At 46.9% G+C, this 15,955-nt stretch overlaps 1 protein-coding gene across 2 annotated transcripts in view; it reads right to left on the minus strand.

Moving 5' to 3' along the window:
• The window catches only part of AKT1 (AKT serine/threonine kinase 1), a 106,244-nt gene that overhangs the window by 3,906 nt on the left and 86,383 nt on the right, over positions 1-15,955 (minus strand). For both annotated transcript variants that reach the window (XM_035104871.2, XM_035104862.2), the window contains exons 8-12: positions 14,981-15,049; positions 13,575-13,700; positions 10,524-10,652; positions 3,086-3,300; positions 959-1,046 (exon numbers count right to left, since the gene is read on the minus strand). In XM_035104871.2, coding sequence (XP_034960762.1) covers positions 959-1,046; positions 3,086-3,300; positions 10,524-10,652; positions 13,575-13,700; positions 14,981-15,049 — 627 coding nt within the window. The remainder of the gene's footprint in view (positions 1-958; positions 1,047-3,085; positions 3,301-10,523; positions 10,653-13,574; positions 13,701-14,980; positions 15,050-15,955) is intronic.

A 15,955-nucleotide genomic window follows, 5' to 3' on the forward strand; every position in this document is an offset into this window, starting at 1 on the left:
GGAGACTATTGGCGCCCAGGAATTTGAGCAAAGGCCTCTCCAAAGTGCAAGCAATGGGGACACCCCCATATCTGCTTACACAATGCAGCTGCACTCCTAGGAGTCCTTGCGTGAAGTTGGGGGTGGCGGCAAGGGAGAGAACAGTCTGTTGCAAAACTATTCTGGTTTGCTGCGAAAAATATTAAGGCTTCAACCTGAAGCATGCTGTGTAAAGATGCACAGAGATTGGCCTTTAACTCTACACCATCGCAGTGCGAAAACTGCAGCGCAGCAGCCAGAGAAAATAGTAGACTTAAGCTATGAAAGTGTTTAAATTCCATGTGAAAAAGTGCAAGACACGGAGCCAGTTTTTTAAAGAGATGCATAGCGGAAATGGAGGTAAATGAGGGCATGGGCTGCCACTCACCCAACCTGACTCACCCCTTCCATTTTTCTCTGCAAGAAGCTTGGAGACAAGGGAACCAGGATAAGGTCTGGGAAGTTTTATGGGCTTTGAACAGGCAGGGACAGGAGGAAGATGCTGACACACAGGGGGCAAATGGAACTGTAAACCATCTTTCCCACCTGATTGCACAAAGCCTTTTTAATTAACCTGAATGGCATGATACTTGGAAATGTCCATGCTGACAGCAACGTTCAGTGAAATGTTAATCAAGAAACCATCCTCAAGGTCGCTGAATCCAACAGCCGTCACTACGTGAGCCAAAAAAGCCCATTTGTGAGCCAAAAAGGCCCATTTTGATCAGCTAACAGCCAGCCACACCAGCTATAAACTTTTGAGGGTGTTGAACACTAGAGGGTGGCAGAGAGCCACACTAGCAAAGCCATGGGTTATGAGGAAGGGGGGGGGGGGAACAACCATCTTGCGGTTCCCAATGCCTGGTTTTCAAGAGCATTCCTGCCTCCAGGTATGAAGCACCAACAAATCACATCTTCCAACATGCAAAACTCTGAATACCTTTTTTTCATACACATCTTGCCATACGATGCCAGCAAAAAATTTGTGTTGCATAATCTCCTTGGCGTCATCCTGTCCACCGCCTAACCTGTGGGGAGAAAAATACCAGCGCCACTTTAGCATGGTGCAAACGTTTTGGGTTTATACGCGGTTTTATAATGGTACTCATTTGGCCTTTGGGAAACTGACTCGTTGCTAGCTAAGTGACGGTGCAGAAAAGTGTGGACGGGGATGATGCCTCTACCAAGGAGGCCCTGTGCAACCTTGCATGCTGATCGCACCACTTATTTATTTAACAAAATTTAACAAAAGAGCCTCTAGTAAAGCTCTAATAAAACAAGCCTGTAATAAAACCTCTAAACAGTTTCAACGATGCATTAAAATTATCAATTAAAAGCAATTTGAATGCATTTAAAAATAATTAAAATTAACAGCAAGAAAGGATAAAACACATCAACAACTACATGCCTGGACAGGCTTGCCTAAACATATATTAAACATGCACTTAAAACATTTAACAAAAAATAATCAACAGTCAAATAATCAACTTGAACTGCAGTAGATTTTTTTGTGGGTGGGTGGGTGGAGTGGAAGAAACACTTCATAATCTTTACTTGCTCTATGACAGGCATAGGCAAACTCGGCCCTCCAGATATTTCGGGGCTACAACTCCCATCATCCCTACCTAACAGGACAGTGGTCAGGGATGATGGGAGTTGTAGTCCCAAAACATCTGGAGGGCTATGCCTATGCCTGCCCCTATGCCTGCTCTATGATATTCCATTTCCCCACATTTGCTATTAAAAGGAGCATGAAAGGAGCAGCCAAATTCTATAGTTAGCAGAAATGCTGTCAGATTATACGGACATTGGGATGACACACAAGGCGTTTCACTGCTCATTTTAGAGGATGCTTCGAAGCAACGTCAGGCACAAAGGGGAACACTGGCTTAAACAAGCCAGGAATACCAGCACTAGAGCCGACTCACAGGAGAACAAAGAGAACAATGGCCCATCTAGTACGGCTGGGCGGTATCTGGTTTTCAGCATCGTGACACCAGCTAAACAGTGTGATCTATCATGAAGTCTGAAATAAGGAAGGAGCTATGAAGAGGCATCAGCTGGCTTCACGGTTTTCCCCACATTGTGATTTTTGCATAGCACACACACCCTGTGATTCACGATACATCGCCATGTCAAAAATGATGATGCCGATTATCACGATATGGACTTCAAACCACGGTGTCTCCGAAAAATCTTACACATCACTTGGGAAGACAGGCGAATTAATATCAGTGTACTGGAAGAAGCAAAGATCACCAGTGTTGAAGAAATGATTCTTCAACATCAACTTCGTTGGAGTGGTCGTGTTGTGTGGATGCCTGATGATCGTCTTCCAAAGCAACTACTCTATTCCGAACTTAAATGGAAAGCGTAATGCTGGTGGTCAACAAAAGAGGTTTAAAGACTCACTCAAGGCAAATCTATTTTTAAAAAATGTAGCATAAACACTGACAACTGAGAAACACTGGCCTGCGAGCGCTCCAGTTGGAGAACAGCCTTTACCAAAGGTGTCATGGGTTTTGAAGACACTCAAACTCAGGACACAAGGGAGAATCGTGCTAGGAGGAAGGCACACTTGGCAAATCCACACCATGATCAACTCCCGCCCAGGAACCAATGTCCCCACTGTGGAAGGACCAGTGGGTCCAGAATTGGCCTCCACAGTCACTTACAGACTTATTGTTAAAACAGTGTTTATGGAAGACAATCTTACTCAGCTACGAGTGACTAGTAACTAGTTCAGCATCCTGTTCTCGCAGGGGCCAACTAGATGCCCAGCAAGACTCTTCCTACCTGAGATTCCTAGCCACTGGCTTTCAAAGGTGTGCAAGGCCATTTGATAGCCTCCTCCTCCTCTTCAAATTTGCCCCATCCTTTTCGGAAGCCATCCAAGTTGGTGGTTATCCCTGCCTCCTGTGGGGGGCAGTTTAACAATGGACTGTGTGTGTCCATCTTAGTTTAACTACGCCTTCTGGGAAGAAGCACTTCCTTTGACCTGCCCTGAATCTGCCTCCGGGATTTAGGAGCCGCTTGCATCGGAAGACCAGAAATGCCAAGGCCTCACCTTTGCTTCGGATCCTTCTTCAGCAAGCCTGACAGAAGTGACTTTGCTTCGGGCGATAACGTGCGTGGGAACCGGATCTCTTCGCTGAGAATGAGCTCAAAGAGCTTCTCGTGGTCCTGGTTGTAGAAAGGGAGCCGCCCACACATCATTTCGTACATGACGACTCCTAAGCCCCACCAATCCACTGCACGGCCGTAGTCGTTGTCCTCCAGCACCTGCAAGAAGGCCAGAGCTTTATGTCAATGGCAAGTCTAACTTATTCATGGGTCAGATAAGCGGAAGTAAGGAATTCCTGTCCTGTAACAGTCTGCTTGCCTTTTGTTTCCTGCACAGCATCCATTTAGGCCAGGGGTGAGGAACCTTCTCCCCACCCTCCATGGGGTCTTAGTAGGACACAAGGGTCTGGAAACCAAGCCTTATGAGGATTGGTTGGGCGTGTTTAGCCTGGAAAATAGGAGACTGAGAGGAGATATGATAGCCATCTTCAAATATCTAAAGGGTTGTCACATGGAGGAGGTAGCATGCTTGTTTTTTCCTGCTCTGGAGGGTACGATCTGAACCAATGGCTTCAAGTTACAAGAAAGGAGATTCTGACTAAACACCAGGAAGAACTTTCTGAGGGTAAGAGCTGTTTGACAGTGGAATGGTCTCCCTCGGGAGGTGGTGGGCTCTCCTTCCTTGGAGGTTTTTAAGCAGAGGTTGGATGGCCATCTGTCATGGATGCTTTAGCTGAGATTCCTACATTGCAGGGGGTTGAACTAGATGACCCTTGGGTCTCTTCCAGCTCTATATTTCTATGATTCTGATAGCTTCCATCATCCCTGATAGCTGGACATGCTGCCTGGGAGTAATGGGAATTGGCGGTGCGTAACAGAAACCTGGTACCCAAGACAGTCCGTATGTTTACGCATATGCAAAAAGAGGCTACTCTAATGGGACAAGAAATGGATGAAAGGGTTTATCATGATGGACAATGAAGCCAGTATTTAAAATATGGGTAGATGCACAGGAATACGTATAGAAATGGAGAATGCTTTGCATCAGATGAAGGGGTTTACTGTTGCCATTATACAAAAGAATTACTGAAGTACTTCAAAGCTTTGACAAGTTCCATTGCCACAATGGCACTCGAGAGCATTTTAACCTAACAGGCCAGAGATGTGAAAGCTCTCCAAAACTCCTCCAGACCTTTAACTATTCTGTTGGCAGTTGTGCCCCCACCCCACCCCGCTCTCACACACAACTAGGAACTCTTAACGGGTTTGTTTGTTTTTAAATGCAGGCCAAGAACTTAAGTTAGAAATTGTCTTGCAAATTCCACCCATCTGAAACATAAACAGAAATCTATGAGGTTTCAACACTGGAGCGCGCGGGGGGGGGGGGGAGAGGACACACCACACATACATTTGCAATGCCCAGCATAAAAAAACAACAGCTCACAACAAACTTAGGAAAAGTACCCCTCTCCCCTACCCCACACAAAGAGAGAAGTGTGGATGAGCAAAACAAACAAACAGAAGAGATCAAGTGTTAGGAAGAACAGTTTGAAAACTTTTGTGTGTTTAGCTGGGGGAGGAATTACAGGGGATGGGATGAGCGCAGTGGGGTGTGCAGTGAAACAACAGAGGGTGCAAACTCACATGCTCCCAACCCCCTAAGAATGACTCCCTTATTGTTATTGCTACCGATATGCACCGTGCAATAAATTACACAGCAGGATTGCTGCAGAGGTTTTTACAGTTCTAACACTCTTCTTGTTAAGGCAGTCCTTGTTCCTCTGTTTAAAAGGCTGGCCAAGAACAACTGCAATTTGGCCGCCCTCCCCCAGAAGCGCTTCTGCTGTGAGCCTTTCCAGCGGGTTGCATCTCAAAGAGCCAGTGAGAATCACTCCATTGACTCAGAGGAGGCTCAGCGCCACTTGGCTCACCCTCCTCGTACCTGGACATTTTAACCATCATGTAATTTTATGGAATACCTTTCTTTTAAGCCACCTTGAGAGCACTGGCAGAAGGTGATTTACGAATGTAAAAAGCAAGCACAAATAGTCATGTAGGCTGATAGAATCAGTCATCTAGTCCAACCTTCCCACAATATAAAAATAAAGGAAGCCTATCTTTTCAGTGCCCTCTACATATTGTTGGTAGTAGAATAGTGCCATTTTAAAATGTCTGGGGTGAGGAACCTTCGGTCCTCCAGATGTTGCTGAACTACAACTCCCACCAGCCCCAGCCGGCGGCCAGTAATGATGGGAGTTGTAGTCCAGCAATTTCTGGAGGGCCTCGGGTTCCCCTTCTCCGGGTTAGAGAGTGTCGGACTAGGACCTGTGAATTCAAATCTCGACTTGGCTGTGATGCTCACTGGGTGACCTTGGGTAGGTAGGTCATGGCCTCTCAGCTTGAGCCTACCTCTCAGGGTTGTTGTGGGGATAAAAGGGAAGGACCAACCATGCTGATCTCCAAGGAGGAAAAATCGGATAGGAGTGCAATAAACAAACCAGCACACAAAACTAGTTAAAAGCAAGAGGGTTAGAAGCCTTAAACCTCTGCAACAATCCAAATTATTCTGCCCTGCTTTACGGAACTAGCCTTACAACTCAGAAAGGCAAGCTGCTCACGCCTAAGGAATACTGAAGTGCCTTGAACGATGATGGAGAGAAAAACCAAACATTAGAGAGTTTGCTCTTCTCCCTAGACTTGCAGGCATGTCCAAAGTCCATTTTGGGGGCCTAACGTGGCTCATCCTGGCCCCTGTGGCAGTTTATTTCCTGGGGTAAAATCCTAAAAGGTCAACAGCTTCAATCCTAAAAAAAATCTCAACAACTTGGGTCGGCCCTCACACATGTTCACTTCATCAAATCTGGCCCTCTTTGGAAAAAGTTTGGTCACCCCTGCAAATCTAGAGCCTGCCAACTGCTTAGTACTCTGCTCTGCGGAGGGGGTGAGGAGTGTGGAGGGGGGTGGGGATAGGACACTGGAACCTGGAAGTCGGCCTGCAGCGAAAAGCCAGAGGCTGCCAGGTATTGGATTACCCCACGCAGGTCTATTTACAGCCTGCCTCTTGCCTTATGATTCGCACCGAGCGACAGCTGGCTCTGCAGCTGCCCCCATATATGTAGAAGACCAACACAGCTGCCTCGTCTGCCAGGATTCCAGGAGCCAGCCTCATCATCCTTTACGAGCAACCGGGACAAGGGCGGGGGCACCGAGGGTGTGTGTGTGTGTGGCGGCTTTGGGAAGGCTTCGCACGCCGGACTGTGTGACAATGCATAGGTGCCCTTTCCTGACAGCACTTTCTGTTCGCACTTCTCAAGGCCCCCTTGGAGCAGTTGCAAACAGAGACAGAGCAGAGACTTTGCTATTGCGGGAGATTCACAGAATCGTAGAATTGTAAAGCTGGAAGGGACCACGAGGGTCATCTAGTCCAACCCCATGCAAAGCAGGAATCTTTTGCCCAATGTGGGACTCGAACCGACAAGCCTGAGATTAAGAGCCTCATGCTCTACCCACTGAGCTGTGCAGCAAGAGGAGAGAGGAGAGGAAGGCTGTTCTCTTTTGGCAAGGCCCAAGAAGAGCTCTTGCAAGGCCTATGCCCAGGGTTCCCGAGATGCTGCCATTGCAGCATGGACAAAAAAGAGTAATTCCCCTCCCATTGCTGTCGGGGAAGTGGGAAAGAGAAGAGAGGTTGGGAATGCATCTTGACCCTGCTGCGCTCCCAGTGATGTCCTCAGAAGTGTGTCAGGGCTACAACTGGACTCAGAAAGGAGAGAAAAAGCAATGCGACTTGCAGACAATGCCTCTCTGAGGCAGGCAATCCAGGTGTGTCCTGTGGTGTCTTCCTTCTGGCAAGATCTTATTGTTCGCATTGACTTTGTTTTGGAACAATCCTTTTCATCTGTGGATGCTTATGCACTTCTTAATTGTAATTCCTGCGATGTGGGGGCTTACAAAGGGACGTCAAAAGTGGACCCTCTGAGCTACCGGTATTATGATTGCAAAGAGGCTTCAAGGTTGGAAGGACAAACACCCATCTTTTGCTGCTCAGTGGGTCTGAAGCTCTCACAACCCCTTTCTATGTTTGAATGCACAACTTGTAATCATCAATCTCATTTGTACTTGGGACATGTGGATAATCTACTTTAATATATATGTTTAAAGTTACAACTGCATTCTATTCTATTGCTAATGTGAGCCAACAATGCTGCTGTTTTCTTTTTGGCGTGTCTGCAAAATGAAATTTTGAAATGCACGAAGTTGATTTTGTTGCCTTTATTTTTTAACTTGTGCCCCAAATTTTACCAGCTAGGATATTTTACGACAGCTTATTCCATCAGGAGGGCCAGAGTCTCTCTGGTAAAGCTGATTTCATAGAATCATAGAGTTGGAAGAGACCACAAGGGCCATCCAGCCCAACCCCCTGCCAAGCAGGAAACACCATAAAAGCATTCCTGACATATGCCTGTCAAGCCTCTGCTTAAAGACCTCCAAAGAAAGAGACTCCACCACACTCCTTGGTAGCAAATTCCACTGCCGAACAGCTCTTACTGTCAGGAAGTTCTTCCTAATGTTTAGGTGGAATCTTCTTTCTTGTAGTTTGAATCCATTGCTCCGTGTCCGCTTCTCTGGAGCAGCAGAAAACGACCTTTCTCCCTCCTCTATATGACAACCTTTTATATATTTGAACATGGCTATCATATCAAATATATAAAAGGATGACATATAGAGGAGGGAGAAAGGTCGTTTTCTGCTGCTCCAGAAATCCTCCTTACTCGTAGAGGATTACAGTAGCCGGGTACAGGGAGAGAGCTATTGTCCTGCGTTCTTAAGAGAATCTGCAGGACCTCCAGGGTGGGGAAGGAATAAAAGACATCCCTAAAACGAAAGCCAGTGTGGTATAGTGGTTAGAGGACCTGGGAAACCAGGGTTCAAGTCCCAGCCATGAAGTTCACCGGATGAACTTGGGTCAGTCACTCACTCTCAGCCTAACCTACCTCACAGGGTTGTTGTGAAGATACAAGGAGGAGGAGGAGAACTATATATGCCACCCTGAGCTCCTTGGAGGAAAGGTGGTACTGTATATAAATGCAATAAATAACAACAACAGGAGGAGGAAAGTTTCTGATCACAGAGATCACTCCATATAAAAATGCTATTTTACACATGTTAAAAAATTTGGAAGAGAGTAGCAAGGAAAAGGGGGGAAAATCATATATTTTTATCTCGGTCTATAGTGTTGAACCAAAGGTGAGATGTTAGGAAGCTCTGCAAACGCCATCTTGGTAGTCAAGAGAACCCCACAATTAACTGGTAGTTGTTGCAGCAATGAACTCTTATATGTCTACATTCATTTGCTTTGATGTAAGCAAATTGGCTTGCATTGATGTTACATCCTTATCTGTGGGCTTTGGGTGCCGGGCTCTAAGCCCAGAAAGGGGAGCTATCTGTTAAGACTTGGGTATCTGCCACCTATGTCCTCATCTGGGCAGGTGAAGGGATGGGAAGTCTTAAGACAAAGTGACGCATGCTGCTTTGCGTATACAGGACAAGTCATCTCCTTGCTGCGGTCTCCATCCCTGGTCTTTAAAGGTTGGGAGACCTGGCAGGCTGCTTTGCTGCAAGTCTACGCCTTCTTTAATAAAGAGCTAGAACTGGCCCTTCTGATGTTTTTAACATCCTTCTTTGGTATCCCTGCGGTTCAGAACGTCTGTATTTTGAGTGCATCTGCAGCAGCACCACAGGGTGCTTCCATCTGCCCCAGCTGCAAAAAAACATGTCTCCCCCCCCTATCGGTCTCTACAGCCACAGCAGGCGTTGCAACCATCCAACAGTTTGACTTTACCCACGAAGGTGCACAAAGGGCTTTTTTTTTTCAGCCAGAACTCACTGGAACCGAGTTCTGGCACCTCTGAAATATTGCGGTGCCGTTTCCCAGATGCCCTCATCTGCCCCACTGAAACGTCTCTCTCCCATAGCGGTCTCTGCAGCCACAGAAGACGCTGCAACCCCACAATGGCTTGACTTCACCCCCCCCCCAAAGGCTCACTCCTCTGTTGTCTCTGGAGACAGACGGAGGCCACCATCATCAAAAACAACATCTTTTTATTCATATTTAAGGAATTATTTTCCAGCCACAATTTATAATAGTAGGGGGGGGGGGGTGAGCAGAAGGCCAGAGGATAAAAAAGGTCATTTCACTTAAAATAAGTGGCTAGTCAAGTTGGGAGCCAACAGCTCTGAACAGCTGCACGGGTGGAATTTACAAGAGAAGGCACAACAGCTGTAAACACCTCGGCGAGACCGACGCACCAGGCACATCAAAGCCGGCCGCTGCCATCTATGTCCCAAATTCCAGCGTGACCCTAAAACAACTATGCAGCAACTGTACAAACAGGCTCCGAGGCCAGGTTCCGATTACAAACAGATGACAGGGATGCCAGCAGCGCCGCTCCTTTTCTCTTTTAAGAAACGGCGAGCGGCTTCACGGACGCAGGGAACTCGCTCTCCGGATTGCTCAAATGCTAAACCGCCCCACTGGGTGGCAAAAGGGACCGCGCGGAACCTAACGCACATGCACACACTGCAAACCGGAGGGCAAGGACTGTGTCCGAGACGGAAACAACAACCGTCCTTGGCACTCTCGGGATAACTCAAGGCACTCCCCGTACATCTCAGTCATTGTTTCAACACCCCCAAGTTGTGATTCTGCCCTTGTTGCAGGTTAAGAGAACCAGTGAAGTGGTCAGGGTGCTGGGTTATTGGGAACATACTGTGGGGGGAACATTGTTGGCTTCACAGGTCAGATCCTTATCAGGATCATTATGACGCCCCATGATTGACAGGTGAGTGGCCTGCTAAAATTGGGGGTGTGTGGGTGCTTCAGCAAGTGGTCTGCTAGCATTGGCCAACAATCTTCTTCTTCTTCTTCTTCTTCTTCTTCTTCTTCTTCTTCTTATTATTATTATTATTATTATTATTAACATTGCTATACAGCCCTTCATTCGAAGATCACAGGGCAGTTTACAATACAAAAACACAAAAATATGTATCATAATAGCAAACAAAAACAATACCCCCCCCCAAGTTTAAAAGGCCATAGATTGTTTAATACAGTGTTTCCCAACTTTGTGCCTCCAGCTGTTTTCGGACTACAATTCCCATCATTCCTGACCACTGGTCTTGCTAGCTAGGGATGATGGGAATTGTAGTCTCAAAACATCTGGAGGCACAAGGTTGGGAAACACTGGTTTAATTAGCCAAAGGCCTGGGAGAAGAGGAATGCTTCAGCCTGTTGCCCAAAGATAGGCACCAGGAGAGCCTCCCTGGGGAGAGCATTCCACAAACGAGGAGCCCCCCCCCACATGCTGCCCTATGAACTGCTCTCTATCTTGTGTTACAGGAAGCGTTGCTTGTGATGATACAATCAAGGGCTGCATGCAGTGTACCTCTGGCGCAAGGTATTCCGGGGTGCCACAGAAAGTCTTCATTGTTGCTCCATCTTTGATCCCTTCTTTGCACAGCCCAAAGTCTGTTATTTTTATGTGCCCGTCTTTATCCAGCATCAGGTTTTCCAACTTAAATGAAAAATCAAATTTAAAGAGAGAGAGGGGGGGGGGAAACAAGTCAATCATTTGGATAGTCAGTGCAGAATCTTCATGTTATTTTTTTTACAAAATTGCCCCCCCTTTTTTTTAAAAAAAAGAGAAGTTTCTCCCTTCTCACTGCCTTCCCATTGTTGTTTATTTATTCAAAGCATGATCACCCTGCTCTTCAGCTGAAAAGGCTCCCCAAATGGCTTACACAACAAGATAGCTCCTGCCCTCAGGATTACAATCAAAAAGACGCAACACAAAAGGAAAAAGGGATGGGGAGGGAGGAAGAAAACAAGCGGGCCTGGGCACCTGTTATGGATCCCTTTGAACTGCTTTTAAGTTAATAATAATAATAGTAATAATAATAATAAGGATTTCTGAAGTTATTTTTGAGTGTTCAGCGCGGTGAACTCTACATTATTGAGAAAATTCATGCAACAGCCTTGTCAGGTAGCCTGTAAAATTCCTCATTATTGTGGACAGCTGGGAGCCCAAGGCAGAGAGAATAGTGGCGGCATGGGGAAGGTCAGCTGAAGCCTGTGGGTGCGCCAGTCTGGACCAGGAGGCTCCCTAGCTTACACTTTTAGGGACAAACTTGACAGGCGAAGGAAATCCTTCAGGAGACCTCTCATCTCTCTGAAACTCTGCAAAAAGCAGGCACAGAGTTACCCAGCTTAGTTTAGGACTAAAGCAGAGAGAGGGGAAGGACTGATGTTTTGGCCCTGCATCCTTTTTTCAACATAGATCGGTCTCCAAACATACTTGTTTTCTCTAATGGGGAGAGTGCCAGTGATTGGAAGGGCAGAGGGGATTATCCACAGGAAAACAGCATGGGAGAAGTGAGAATAATCACACACAGGCACACCACTCAGGCCACAGGCTCATCTAGTCCACAGTGGCCAACCAGATACCCCAACATAAAGCCCTAAAGTAGGACTGGATGCCTGGGGTGGGTGAGTCCTGGGCCTGGAACCTTCTGCATGCAGAACAGATGTCCTGCCACTGAGCTATGGGTGCTTCTTCCTGCTTCTTGATCATTCTGCCTGAAGGACAGGAGCTGGGGGGTTTTCTGTATGCAAAGCAACGAGCTTCACCACTGAGCTCTGTTTGTTCCTGCGCAGCTGGCAAAGAGACCCGTGTTGTGTGTTAAACCAGGGGAACTGCCACAGGGGCTGCTTGCACAGCTCCATCCTCCTTGGCCGTCCCAGCACCTGAGAGTGGCTAGATGGCAGGGGTACGGAGAATGAAAGGTGGGGAGAACAGCAGCCGGGCAAGCAGAGCGGTGGGTGGGCTTGCCTCTTCTTCAGCGCTTTATTTCCAAAGCTGGGGGAAAGTATCCATGGCAGCCACCAATGGCAATGCATGAATAACTCAGGTGCTGTCTGTCTTCCAGGAAAAAAACTGCACAGCGTTACCAGGTGGGGAACAAACACACACAGAGAAAAGGAAGGCAGCTGGGAGGGTGGGGAAGAGAAGAGAGGCAATATATATACTCATGCCCCGAATTAGCACGTTATTCAGGACTGTCATGAGCAGTGGTGCTTCAGTTAAGTACTTTTTAAAATCCAACCTGAACCTTCCAATGTTCGCCCAGTGCAATTAAGTGCACCGATTTGGCGCAAGCATGAATGACTTAACCATTTTGCCACGCAGCCCTGTTTGTCCATCTAGCTCAGAACTGCCTACTCTGACTGACAGTAGCTCCCCAGAGTCTCCAGCAAAGGAGCTCCCCATCATCACCTACTACCTGACCTTTTAAGTGGAGATGCCAGGGGCTGAACTTGCTGCCTTCTGCATGCCAAGCAGGTGCTCGGCCACTGATTTATGACCCACCCCCATCTCTGTGTCTCTGTTTTAACACGCTGCAGAGCACCTGATAAAAAAAAATAAGGGCCGCACGCTTTTAAACACAGGAGTGTGGAGCATGCTACCATGGGCTCATCCAGGAGCTTTAAGAGCACACCAGTTATTTTTATTCTGAGCCCAACTTTGAAACTGGTGGGTTACTGTAATACAAAGTGAAAAGGAAAAAATACCTTGCCTTCTGCTACTGAATATATTTTTTAAAAAAGCTATTACAACACCTTTCCTTCAAATGCATGGAAAGGCACCTCTATTTAAATACCACTGATCTAATCGGTTGAAAAGAGTGGCAGGCGATTAAACAACTCAAAAATTCTTTAATTGGCGAATTGCCTAAATGAAAACCAACAGGATTGTAAAACGTCTCAGCCACCTAGCCTCTTCCTGTTTGCTACAGCGGGTGACTCTGCCCATGCAGAGATTTAACAGGGCTGCTGCTCATTTGCATATGTTAATTTGAGGAGATATAAATTTTAAAAGCTGCTGCTTAACTAGAGGCAAGGTGAAGGAAAGAACAAAACAAGTATATCCCCAACATCTGGAGGGGTGAGGGAAGAGAGCAATCAACCCCCTCACATGCTGGATTGGATTTTACCACTGAATTGTGTTGCTGGGTGGGTTTTTACTGCTGAGCTGTTGCATCTGTGTGTTCTGATTTTGTTTAACGCCACTACCATATGCAATCTAGAAAATGTGTCTTATCCCCCTAGCAGGGACTCAGTTCTGCCACCTCTTCGGTGGGCGCCACTGCCATTTTAAGAGAACAAGGGAGGCGTTCACAGCGAGTTCCAGCACCTCTTTTTCTAGAAAACTAGCACTGAATATGAAGCTGGGGGATATCACGCCCCTGAGGGCCGCATGCTGCATTTTTGTGTCTGGATTTTCACTTGTTGAAATATGGCAGCCCTAAGCAAGACAAAGTTCGAAACAGATATACCCCAAATGAGATTTAGCACCATGAATGTGCTCCAGAAACGCCCTTTTCTTGAGATAAATGAGAAAAGGCTGGCCTCCCAAACTCACCAGCTTCCGCTTACCTACCTTTAAATCTCTATAAACCACGTTCTTCTCCGAGTGCAGGTAGTCTAGAGCAGATACAATCTCAGCCCCATAGAACCGGGCCCGGTCTTCAGAAAAGACGCGCTCTCTCGATAGATGGAAGAACAGCTGGGAGGGGAAAAGTACGCGTTAGCCTAAATTGGCACACCACCATGTTTACTGAAGACCTGTAATTAGGGAGGGACCACGGCTCAGCGCTGGAGCACGTGGCTTGGATGCAGGTTCGATCCCGGACATCTCTTCATTAGGAAGGTCTGGCAGCAGATAAGTTGGAAGGGAAATACTGGGCTAGGCAGGCAAATAGTCTCACTGTTATACCTCCAGGTCAACAAATTTGGCCCACCAGGGCTTTTTGATTTAGACTAAGAGGACCATCTGTATCCACTTTGGCAAGCCAGGAAAGCTTCGGTCTCTGTGCTGCTTTCACAGTACTGGGGAGTGAGAAAGAGGCCCATTGGGAACAAACAGCCACTTCCCCACCCCATTCTGAGGTCAATAGGACTTTCTTCCTGGCAACCTTTTTGATTCTTGAGCTGCATACCCCTTCCCTCACCTGAAGTCACTTAATACGGAGTCAGGCTATCAATCCACCTAACCAGCATTGTCCATCATCTAGGGCAGGCATGCCCAACAGGTAGATCATGATCTACCGGTAGATCACTGGACGTCTGCGGTAGATCACTGGCTCCCCGCAAAGAAGTTGAACAACTGTGGCTCCCCTTAAAAAAGCTCAACATTTTACCTCCTCCCTGAAAAAGCGCAACAACTTTGAACCCCCCCCAAAAAAAATGGGCCTTCCTCCTTCCTAAAAGAAGCTCAACAACTTTGACCTGAAGGGGGTAGATCACTGCCAGTTTTTAACACTGTGAGTAGATCGGAGTCTCTTGGGAGTTGGCCACCTCTGATCTAGGGGATTAGCAGTGCTAATGCACCTCAGGTCTTTCCCTGCCCTACAGCCTGAGATTCATGAAATTATTAATACTATGCCCTGCCCTCTACCACTGAGATATGCCATGCCCTTAGGAAGCTCTTAGAAGGTTCCTATGACGAACTTTGAAGATTTTCAATGCACCAAATGTCAGACTCAAGGCCAAATGTCTCTCTCCAAATGTGTCTCCAAGCCACAACCCTCACCAACCTTGCTTCACACCTACTTTCAGTGCTTTCCCCTGGCTGAAGTTCATCACTGTAATGCTATAATGTCTGGATGGAGGATGGAGAGGTTTGTGTGGGTGCAGAACCCAGGGACTCGTGTGCGGCTGAAACGCAGCCCAGTGAAGTCATATCTGTTCATCGTCTTCCTTCTCCTTCCAAACCCAGCCGCCATTGGAATGTGGCACTCAGAATGCACACCATTAACATTCGACAGAGGTGAACGCGATCCTTACCTCGCCTCCGTTTGCGTACTCCATAACAAAGCACAAGCGGTCGTGCGTCTGGAAGGAATACTTCAAAGCCTACGAAAAGCAAATCACATGTGAGCAAAATGTGATTTTATTTCACGTGCAGTTTCTGGAACTGCTTCCAAATTGATGTAGCAGAGCAAGTTACTAGCACAGATTTTTTTTTTTTAGCTGCTATCATTTCCACACTACAGTTGGGGTATTAAGGTAAAGCCAAGACCAATCTTTTACCACAGTGGTTTTAAAACACTCTGTCCCACCCACAGTGACGTGTACTGTTTTAATCTGTTGTTGAATTGTTTTGGGCACCACATGATTGAAAGACAGCATCTACCGTCTTAAGAGAGAGAGAGAGAGAGAGAGAGAGAGAGAGAGAGAGAGAGAGAGAGAGAATGAATAAACATACTTTGCAACCTGGAATCTGCCTTTTGAGGATAATCCACACCCTGCTTCCATCAGTGGGAGGTGTGATATGGATAGTACTGCAAGACAGGGCATTCTTGGTGGTGGCCCCACATTTATGGAACTCCACGCCCACCAGCTGAAATCAGGTTGTCTCCCCACTTTGGCCATGATTAGGTGAACTCTTAAAACCTATTTGCCATTTAACAAAGTGTGTGCGCTGTTCCAGACTTGGCTGTGTTACAAGGGTTGGACTAGATGACTTGTTGGGTCCCTTCCCACTCTAGAATTCTGTGATTCTATGTATTTATGTCACCTTACATAGTAAGCTGCTCTGCGCTCCCTTGTGAGAAGGAGGGATACAAATGCGATAAAATAATAAAAGTCATGACATAATCTTGGGACATCTCATCTCATACACCAGTATACCTGAAGGAGCGTCTCCACCCACATCGTTCAGCCCAGATACTGAGGTCCAGCTCCGAGGGTCTTCTGGTGGTTCCCTCACTGCGAGAAGTGAGGTTTCAGGGAACCAGGCAGAGGGCCTTCTCGGCAGTG

The sequence above is a fragment of the Zootoca vivipara genome, chromosome 1, assembly GCF_963506605.1.
Source record: "Zootoca vivipara chromosome 1, rZooViv1.1, whole genome shotgun sequence".
Lineage (NCBI taxonomy): Eukaryota > Metazoa > Chordata > Lepidosauria > Squamata > Lacertidae > Zootoca > Zootoca vivipara.